General features: G+C 38.6%; 1 protein-coding gene across 1 annotated transcript; it reads right to left on the reverse strand.

Annotated features, from left to right (window-relative positions):
* Window positions 1-2,814: 2,814 nt before the first annotated feature.
* On the reverse strand, window positions 2,815-6,810 carry LOC145797794 (uncharacterized). Its single transcript, XM_082885213.1, has 7 exons — window positions 6,297-6,810; window positions 5,596-5,996; window positions 5,268-5,513; window positions 5,018-5,151; window positions 3,743-4,559; window positions 3,228-3,300; window positions 2,815-3,137 (listed from the first exon to the last, which is right to left on the reverse strand). The coding sequence occupies exons 1-7, from the start codon at window positions 6,808-6,810 to the stop codon at window positions 2,815-2,817; spliced, it is 2,508 nt and encodes an 835-aa protein (XP_082741339.1).
* Window positions 6,811-11,087: the final 4,277 nt, after the last annotated feature.

Here is an 11,087-nt window from a genome sequence, read left to right on the forward strand (position 1 = left end):
AGCTAGAGAGAGAGAGAGAGAGAGAGAGAGAGAGAGAGAGAAAAGCTTGTAGATAGTGAAGAGGAGAAAGGGATTTGAGTCAATTCATCTACCAAATCATCAATTCAAGCTCTAGGTAAATTTACAACCCTTAATTCTTGTAGAGAAACGATTTAGAAGTTGAATTAATAGGGTAATTGGAACTAATCACTTGAAAATTGTAAGGAATTGTGAAGTTAAGATGAAATTAAACTAGGTTCATGATGAAGGTTGAATTCTCATATTTCATCATCTTTTATATGGATATTTGTTATCCTAGTTTGCATGGAAGTCTAAACCTAGCATATTTTCAAGAAATTTCTTTGAAGCTTGTTCTTCTTTGCATGTTCATGATCATCAAAGTGTTAAGAGTTGGGAATTCCATATGCACGGCTAATTTATGAAGGTTTTGAGTTTGATTTCGTGAATTGAAGAAGTTTCGAGCAAATGGTTTCCAATTGATCATGTGTTTTTGTTTTATAAAGTATTTCTAAGAGTTTAGACTAGTCATGCATGCTTTTGAATCATAAAAACAAGTTTTTGAAGCTCAAAATTCTATTTTGCAAACCTAGAATTCGGCCTCATCGTTCAAGCGATGAAGTCGTCGTTCGAGTGCACAATGAGAGCTTTTAGTATTTTTGTAGAGCATTGCACATTGCTTGAGCGACCAATAGTCCGCTCGAGCGAACTCAGCTTTCATTGCACTTGGCTCAAGCGACTATCGAATCTAGATTTTGAGCATCCAGCACTTTTGCAGACCGTGCAGACTGCTCGAGTGACCAAAGGTGAGCTCGAGCAAACTGCCCTATTTCAACAATTTTTGAAGAACCCTTCCACAGGCATATCTTCATTCTCATGCTCTTTTAAGCATCCTTGGGCATTGTTTAGGCATCATTAAAGATGGAATAAGCTAGAAACACATTAGAGGAAACTAAATTAAGATATAATTTTTTTTTATAAATTAAATTAAGATATAATGTTTGTTTAGTCAATGTGTTTCAATGTGTATCTTTGTTATATGTTTTGTGTAGGTTGGTCGCCCAAAGCTTACATCAGTTTAAGCCTACTGTGTGTAGTATCTCTATAAAGATATATTTGAAATGTTATTTTATTTGAATGAATGAATGTCCTATTTGAAACATCTTATAGTGAGACCCTCGCTGGGAAAAACAATACCATGGCCTTTCAATTATTAAATTGACAATGATCTCTGATGAATGACCCAAGTAGTCCCTTTGCTAGACCTTTATGGTCGCTTTGTATGTACCTTTGCAGTCCCTTTGCTAGACCTTGACGGTCCCTTTGATTAGGCCTTTGGGCCCCTTTGTTACTCTCTTGGATGTATCACATGTGATGTTTGATTAATGGATTTCGATATGTCAAATGTTCAATTTGAATTCATTATTTGATTACTTGGAAATGCAAGATATGATTTGTATTGTATCGGACTTCATTCATTTAACCTCTTTATTTTGGTATTGCACACTGGGCTTTAACTCACCCCACTCCCTTATATATGTAGGTGGGCATGTGGATCGCGAAGTCTAGAGTTGCTCGGGAGTCCACCCCTTTTTGAAAAACCATTCGTGAAGTGCCTCCGTGATGGGGCATTACTTGGTCTCTAGTGAAGCCAAGCTTTGTCAACCTTTTGTTGTTTAGTCTTTTGTTTATGCTATTTGAGGAACATGTTTTTGTATATGAAGTTAAAGTTCAAGTTTGTTGTAAATATTGCTATGGATGATAAACAGACTTCAAGTTAATTATGAAATTTGTCATCTAAGCACCGCTTAATGGACTTATTATATTTTGTTGCTGCTTCCACTAAGCCCCATATACAATTATATGTTTTGATTTTTTCTTTGAGGTCGAAGGTAATCTAGGATTACTGGCCGATCATGACCTAGACCTCTAGGGGCAAGTTCTGGTAGAGACAAGTTGTCAGATTAAAAGCACTGTTAAGTTAGAACACAACGGCTATACAAAAGTGAATCTTTATTTAGATGCAAAGATACACTCAAGTATACAAAAAGACTCTCAAGGACACCTCACTTTTGGAATCACTCACATTCAAGCACTTGACACCACTCTTGATTGTTGTGTCTTGTACCTTTCAAATGAGGTCACTTCCCTTTATATAGTCATCCACCTCCTCAATGGATGGCTAGGACCATTTTGATCCAAGGACTATTATTAACCCACTAGAATATTCTAGTATATACTCATACTTTCCAATATTTTAGAACTCTCTAAACTATTCTAGTATATAATAGTACTTTCTATACTTCTAAAATATTCTAAAACCTTCTAGATTTCTCTAGATTTCTACAACCTTCTCTAACGTTCCAGAATCTTCTACAATATTCTAGAATCGTCCAGATTTTTTTATATCTTTCTAAAGTCTTCTAAATCTTTCCGGAGTCTTCTAGATTATTCAACATATGCACTTAATAGCCTAGATTATTCTAGAAAAGGCAATGATGACTCTTAACACTCCCCCTCAACATTGACTCCTTTATTTAGTTCTTCTTTTGTAGTTAAGCCGAGTTGCTTCCGAAGCTCTACAAACTTTGAAGCTCCAAGTCCTTTAGTAAACAAGTCTGCTACTTGGTCATCTATTCTGACTGATTTCATCTCTATCTCTCCTTGGAGCACCTTCTCTCGAATGAAAAGGTAATGTACCTCCACTTGCTTTGTTCTTGCATGAAACACTAGATTCTCAGCCAAACGTATTGTTGACTGATTGTCACAATGCAACGATACTTCATAGTCAACTTGCTGGTGCAGATCCTTCATCAATTACAAAAGCCATGCACTTTCTTGAGTTGCCATTGCTGCTGCTCTGTATTCAGCCTCTATGGTAGATAATGATACTGTAGGTTGTTTCTTACTGCACCAAGAGATTGCTCCTGAACCAAGGCTGAACACGTACCCAGTAGTCGACCTCCGTGTGTCATGATCTCCCACATAATCGGCATCACAATAGCCAATTACCTTGCATGCTTCGCCTTTCTTGTACAAAAGACCGAAGTCAATTGTACCCTTCACATATCGGAGTATTCGGCGAACTGCTTCTGGATGAGGTTTCTTTGGCTTTTGCATATACCGGCTTACTACACCAACTGCATATGTAATGTCTAGCTAAGTGAGGGTGAGGTAGATCAAACTACCTACTAGTTGCCGTTACATAGTTACATCCTCTAAGTCTTTACCTTCTTCTGAGCATAACTTGGCATTCATCTCCATTGGTGAAGAAACTGGCTTGCACTCAAGCATTCCATACTTCTGCAACAAATTTTTAGCATATTTCTACTGGCAGAGGAATAAACCTTTGTTATTTTGTTCTACTTCAAGCCCAAGAAAATGCTTGAGTTCTACAAGCTCCTTCATTTGAAATCGTATTGACAAGTACTCTCTTGTCCTTTGGATCTCTTCTTTATCATCTCCGGTGATGATTAAGTCATCCACGTATACTAGCACTATAGCTAGTTTCTCACCTTGACACTTGACAAATAGGCTCGAGTCTGCTGGTGCCACCGAGTACCCGCTTTGTACTAGAAATTCTGCTATTTTGCCATACCATGCCCCCGGCGCTTGCTTTAAGCCATACAAGGCCTTCTTTAATTTGCAAACATAAGTTGGATGGACTTTGCTTTCAAACCCCTCAGGTTGCTCCATATATATATATATATTAATCTATCTCTCTGTGTAGAAAAGCATTATTTACATCCATCTGCCATAGCTTCCAAGACTTGCTGGCTGTAAGTGCTATTAGTACTCTCACCGTTGTGATCTTTGCTACTGGACTAAATGTTTCATCATAGTCCAATCCATATTGCTGTGAGAAGCCTCGAGTCACTAGACGTGCTTTGTACCTTTCTATCGATCCATCAGGACGAGTTTTTACTTTGTACACCCACTTGCATGATATCAGCTTCACGTCCTTAGGCTTAGGAACTAGCTCCCATGTTTGATTCTTTTTAAGAGTTTGAATCTCTTCCTCCATTGCCTTCTGCCATGCTTTGCTTTGGGATGCCTTTTTAAATGTCGTTGGCTCTGTAATGCTATCTTCTTCAATTAGAGCAGCATTTGCATACTTTGGATTAGGCTTAAATTGTCTTTCTAACCTTCTGAGTTTTGGCCCAGTCTCTTCAACCCCTTCTTGTTGGCTCAGCCGAACCTTTTCTGGACTCTTGTGATGGACACCTGTTTTCCACGAACTTGAAGATCTTATTGGTGTCTTTGACAAGTCAGGCTCTAGCTCATCATCACTTTGTGTTGATGCTAGCTCCTTGATGATTTCTAAACTAGGAGGTGTCTCTTCCTCTTGTCTTTGCTCCCCCAACTTTTCTTGTAACGGATCTTCTAAATTTCTGGAGTCTGGTAATAGTACATTTTGTGAAGACCACCAAGATGATGCTTCATCAAATATAACATTCCTCGAAGTATAGCAGCGGCCAGTCGTGCGGTTACAATATCGCCATCCTTTCCTTTGACTGTCGTAGCCCATGAAGATGCAACGAATTGCCTTCTTATCGAACTTGCTACGTAGATGACTTGGCACAAATACGTAGCAGACACATTCGAATACTCGAAAGTGACTTACCGTGGGCTTTGTGTGCCATAACTTCTGGAAGGGTGAGACCAGCCCCAAACTTGCTTGCGGTAGCCTGTTGATCACATGAGCTGTTGTCTTCATACATTCGGTCCAAAATTTGCTAGGCACATTCTTAGCATGTAGCATGCTCCGACAAGTCTCTGCAAGATGCCTATTCTTTCTTTCAGCCACTTCATTCTGTTGTGGAGTACTTGAGTAGGTAAGCTGATGTTGAATTTGGCATTCTCTAAGATAGTTAGAGAACTCATATGATGAATATTTTCCTCCATTATCTGTTCCCAAGTATCGAATTTTCTTTCCTAGCTCACTTTCAACCTTCTTACGAATTCTTTGAACTTGGCCAAAACTTCAGATTTCTCTTTCATAAAATACACCCACACATACCTTGAGAAGTCGTCAATAAAGGTCACCATGTAGCGCATTCCGCTGATTGATGCTTGTTTTACCGGTCCAAAGACATCTGAGTGGATAAGCTCTAAGGGTTCCTTAGCTCTATACTTTGAATCTTCATATGGTAACTAATGTGCTTTACCATACTAACATTCGGCACAAATTGTATCTTGTCGAATATCTAGTTGAAGAAGGCCCTTGAGCATAGACTTCTTCATCATTATTTTAGCTTGTGATAGCTCACGTGACCCAAGCGTGCATGCCAAAGGTCTGCAGTCTCATTCTTTTGAGTCTTATTTATGTAGGCTGATTCTGCTGACATTACGTAGATAGACTCCAACCGTCTTCCCTCCATGATGGCAGTACCAAATAACTTAACATTCTGGTAAACCTTCACATTCTCTGGGCTAAATAACACATAGTTGCCCAAGGATGTGAGTTGTGAGAGTGATAACATATTCTTCTTCATCCCTGGCATGTGATAGACGTCCTGCAGATGTATTTGGTTAGAGTTGAAGTGAGGAGTGATGATTGTCTTACCAACATGGGTGATCGGCAGCGGTCACTACTACCCGGCCTCCTTTGTACTCGGACATGCTGGACAGCTTCTCCTCGTTACCAGTCATGTGGTTAGAGCATCTTGAATCAACGACCCAATCATTGTTGTAATTGATTGCTTCAGTTTTAGACTCTGCCACAAGAGCCGACTCATTAGGCTTAGACACAACCACACATACAGCCACTTCACTAGTGGTTGGACTATGTTGCTCTTGCACTTCCCATGCATCAAAGTCTACTTTTTCAGAGCAATAAGTCTCATTAGGATCGAACACTACAAAGGATGCTTGGAAGTCCCATTCTTCCTCACTGTTGTCTTGGTGATTTTTGGATGTTACCAGGTTACCTTTTTCTTGCCTTCTCTTTGAACGACAATCTTTTGCGTAGTGACCACTCTTTCCATATTTGTAGCACTCTATGTTACACTGCCAGGGTGCTAAGGATCATCGATCATGGTTGTTGCGGCCAAATTGAGCTCCCCCTGTTTGAGAGCTCACATCCTGCTGCTATGATTTGGCATGTTCTTCATTTTTCTTTGGCCTTGTAGAGTTAGGCCGTCTTGGTCCACCACGTCTTGGTCCACCCCTTCTATTATTATTATTGAAGAGTGCCTCCTCTTCAGTCTTGAATGAGACCCCAGCCATATACTTGCATAGGTTTTATTGATTGGCCAATAAATTCTCCAACTCTATAAGAGATGGTTGAATTGGCCAACCCCTTATAGCTGTGATGAATGCATTATACTTGGGCCTTAACCCATGCATAATGATCCTCCTCATTCTTTCCTCATTAATATTTGCTTTAGGATCTAGATCTGAAATTTCATGACACAGATCTTTAATTTTTGTGAAATATTCACTTAAGGACTTGTTTCCTTGAGTGGTAGACATCAACTCATTTTCTAGAAAATGGAGCCAAGTATCATTTGTTTTTGAAAACAATGATGCAAAGGTGTCCCATGCTGCCTTGGGTGTGTCATCATTACTGATGCGCCCTAGCAACTCATTCTCTATGGTTGTCTTGAGCACATACATTTTCCTTCCAGTCTTGATCTTCCATTTGCGGAGTGCCTTGGCATTTTCTGTGGAAGGTGGTGCAGTCTTATTTCCATTAACAACCTCCCACAAATCCTGCCCTTCAAGGTAGGACTTGATGTGACTCTGCCAACTCTGGTAGTTGTTGTTGGTGAGTCTTGTGACTCCACTTGTTGTGTTCACAAGATCTACCATCGTGACTTGGTGTGATCCTCCTGCACTTTCACCAAGTAAGTGTGGTCACAAATCCACAAGCTTCACAGTCTTAAGTTGTGCACGATTAACTCAAGAAAACGATCCTTGACCGCCTTGCTCTGATACCAAAATGTTGAGTTAGAACACAACGGCTATACAAAAGTGAATCTTTATTTAGATGCAAAGATACACTCAAGTATACAAGATGACTCTCAAGGACACCTCACTTTTGGAATCACTCACACTTAAGCACTTGACACCACTCTTGATTGTTGTGTCTTGTACCTTTTCAAATGAGGTCTCTTCCCTTTGTATAGTCATCCACCTCCTCAATGGATGGCTAGGATCATTTTGATCCAAGGGCTATTATTAACCCTCTAGAATATTCTAGCATATACTCATACTTTCTAATATTCTAGAACTCTTTAAACTATTCTAGTATATAATAGTACTTTCGATACTTCTAAAATATTCTAGAACCCTCCAGAACCTTCTAGATTTCTCTAGATTTCTACATGCTTCTCTAACGTTCCGGAATCTTCTACAATATTCTAGAATCATCCTGATTTCTTTAGATCTTTCTAGAGTCTTCTAGATCTTTCCGAAGTCTTCTAGATTATTCAACATATGCACTTAATAGCCTAGATGATTCTAGAAAAGTCAATGATGACTCTTAACAAGCACAACATACTTGTTTCCTACATTTCCTGCATGAATGCTATTGGCAAACTCCATACATAAACCATGTTGGCAGAACTAAAATGTCTCATGAAGAAACTAGCTTTGGCAATCCTGTAGAAGCACAAACCTATTGCCTATTGGAGGTACATGGGTCCAACCTAAAACATGTCATTGTCACGAGTCAACCCCGTAAGATGACATATGGACCAATTACTATGGGCAAGCGCCATTGCCATGCTCGTTTGTGCCGAGCTCATACAGGCTCACTTGATTTCCTAGCTTGCTGACAAACATCGCTGAGCAAGGCCCTCAGTCTTGAAGAACTAAGATGTGCCACGCTCACTCGCTACCTAGGTTGGGATTAGGCCCTAGGCACCTTGCTCACTTAGGACCACAAGAGGACATGTGAATTGAGGGTGGTGTTCGAGGATTTGCCTTGGTGCTCGCCAAGCTCCCCTTCTCGTTGGAGCAAGGCACGCTCGGACCAGTCTTAAAGAGATAGGGGACTTGAGCAAGACAAGATACCTCGATGGCCATATCATACAGACCTTGGAGTCACACACCCAGAAATGGATGTATCATATCTACCCTTTGTCTATGTACGATATAACCCAAGGTCTGTACCAGGAGTCGCAGAGTTTACCCAATCCACTTTGCCTAGCTAAGGAGATTAAGCTACTTGTCCTTAGTTGAGCTAGCTCCCCATTGCTTGCGACCACATATAAAGAGGCTCACCATGCAAAAAATAACAAAACTTACATCAACTTGCTCTTTGGCATAGCAATTCTCTACAACCACCCTCTCTCTTCTACGATTGCACTTGGCCCTCTCCTCTACCAACTCCGATCGTCCTCAGTCATATCAGTGCCTGCTATCTTCCCAAAGGGCACTTCTCAGCGAGCCCACTCTCTCACCATCTACACCTACTAATAATGTAGCATATAAATAAACATAACCCTTGACTTTGCAAAGAGCCCCGAAAAACTTATCACAATCACTTGGTACCAAGAAAACTCTATCTCCATTTATAGCAGTCTTAAGTTTTCAAACAATTAAAATATAGATTTTGTAAAAAATTTACATCCATAACCCTATTCAATTTCGTAACATTGCTTCACATTCGAATACTAAGAGCATCTCCAATGGAAAATGCTATAATAGCATTGCCATTGCTATAATTTGGCAACGAATAGTAGAAAATGGTAAAATTATAGCAATGGTCCTCCAATGGCCAGATGTCATTTTGACAGAACCAAACACAAAAATTGGTGGTCATCCCGATCACCAATTTCTGTGTTTGGTTCTGTAAAAATGGTGGTTTTGAAAAAATTTATCTATTTTGCTGGGAGGGAGGGAAAGATGGAGGGAAATGGTTGGTTTTGACTAAGTTGGTGAATATGGTAGATGCCAAATTTGACACAAGCTTTGGTATTTGCCAAATTTGGCAGCTGCCATATTCACCATTGGAACACCACTCTTGTTATATTATAGCAATGGCAACTCCAATGGCAAACCATTGGAGACGCTCTAATAAAAGATAAAAATGAGCTCAGTTCCAGTATGAAACATTTGAAATAGACACAAAAAATTTCAAATCTAAAATGAAACCTTTGGATTTCTACTGTTGAACTCAAAATTGAATTGAAGAACCAATGAACTAAAACCTAAAAAGTTAAAAATTACAATAATCTGCAGTAATAATCACAATGGTCAACCCAACAAAAAATCAACAGCTCAAGAGAAAAGGCATCACAAGCAAATTAAGATACAGTGCAAATTAACAATCACCAACAGTTTGATAGCAAAAGATATGCATAAAATATCAGAAATTACATCAAACACAAACAAATTCAACAATAATTGCTTCAATTAGAAAAGAGGGACTCATCTATTTCGATTTTGATCTTCTCGGTGTTGTCGAAACGGTCCTTTTTGGGTGGTGCTGGAGGAATCGAAACCCTCAGAGGTCTTCTTCCATTCTTCTCGTTCCGATGCCTTGCCTATGCATACAGATAAAGAGCATCAACAACATAATTCAAATAAATAAATTAAAAAACCCCCAAAATTCCATTAAACAAACTGAGCCCAGAATGGGGCTACGAAGAACTCACATTTCTGAAAAGAGTGGTTGAATTGCTTCCCTCTGGCGGTCTTCTTGTCGCCTTTGCTACAGTAAACTGATACACCACAAAACAAAATTCAGATTGAAGTAAGAATATATATATATATATATATATATAGATACATATGGGGTAACATAAGAATGAATGTGCATACTTAATGGGAGTGATGGAGAGGTTGAGAGTGTGAAGGAAGAAGTTGGGAGAGAGAGAGAGCGTGCGAAAGGTGAGCATGGTCCAGTGGGTCTGAATTGGGATAAAATTCAGACCAATCTGTTATCAACTGTTCTTATAAAATTGGAACCAATCCAATCTGTTTAAATCGTGGAACCACTCTGAATCAATCTATTTAAACACGTATTGGATCGGTTTAGGACCATGAATTCAAATAATTAAATAACCAAAAATAAAAAATAAAATAGAACATTTTAATTTCATAAAAATATAAACATAGCATCATATTAGTTCTATAATAGCAACATGTCTTTCCATAATAGCGACATACTATTTTAGAATTTAAACAATCATAAGAAACCTAATTCCACCATAAGTATTTAGATCATTACAAATTAAAACTAAAACCAACAAACAAAAACAATAGAAGAAGATACTATGTGGGTTTAAGTTTGGGTTTAGGTTTTATATGAACTAAGAGAAGATATTATGCAGGAGGGTGTATGATATAAATATAGGCTATTTGTATACGGTCCGGATCGGTTCTAATCTGGAATCGTGGGGTTCAATTCGGAACCGATCCACAGACTACAGATTTTTAATTTTTCAATCCAAAACCGAACTACGGATTCAAAAAACCAATTTAAACCTACCGAATTGGACTGGACCGGATTGGATTACGAATTTCACGAATTCCTTGCTCAGCCCTGAGAGAGTGATTAGGATCGAGAAAAGGAAAGTGTGGGGGAGAGAGTGAGAGACTTAACATTTCGTTTAGGGTGGGGGACGGGCCTGGTGATCCGACCCGCACTTTTACACCTTACTTTGTTTTGAGAGATAAAAGATGAGACTCAATTAACAGTGAGTTGTGTCTACAAAAATTATGTCTATTTTAAAAGGGTTGGGTTTATTTCATGTTAGGATTTTAATATGACAGAATTTGAGGGACTTGTAAGCTTCAATACGGATTTCATTTTGATAATTTGAATTGTTCCTTTTCTAAGATCTGCATTGTGTGTTGTTCATGAAAAAAATTTAGAGTGATCTGATAATTGTAATATTTTTATTTTATTACATTTGTCTCTAAGAAAATGGATGGTCTATTTTAAAAGTATATTTGTCAACCATTTTTTCAAAGACAAATGCAATAAAATAAAAAAATTATGATTATCGAATCGAACTAATTTATTATGATTATCGAATCGAACTAATTTTTTTCATAGATAATATATATTATAGACTCTACAAAATGAACGGTTCAAATCATCAACATGGGACCCGTAGTAGGCCCTATAGGTCCCT

Source organism: Camellia sinensis, chromosome 8 (genome assembly GCF_055761805.1).
Source record: "Camellia sinensis isolate YWXY chromosome 8, ASM5576180v1, whole genome shotgun sequence".
Classification (NCBI taxonomy): Eukaryota; Viridiplantae; Streptophyta; class Magnoliopsida; order Ericales; family Theaceae; genus Camellia; species Camellia sinensis.

Excerpts from the sequence above, each read along its gene's own strand:
- LOC145797794 (XM_082885213.1), bottom strand. The coding sequence starts at position 6,810 with ATGGTAGATCTTGTGAACACAACAAGTGGAGTCACAAGACTCACCAAC. Across the intron at positions 5,514-5,595 it reads CCGAGTACAAAGGAGGCCGG|GACGTCTATCACATGCCAGG; the intron begins GTAGTAGTGACC and ends ATACATCTGCAG. Across the intron at positions 5,152-5,267 it reads GGCATGCACGCTTGGGTCAC|TTACCATATGAAGATTCAAA; the intron begins GTGAGCTATCAC and ends AAAGCACATTAG.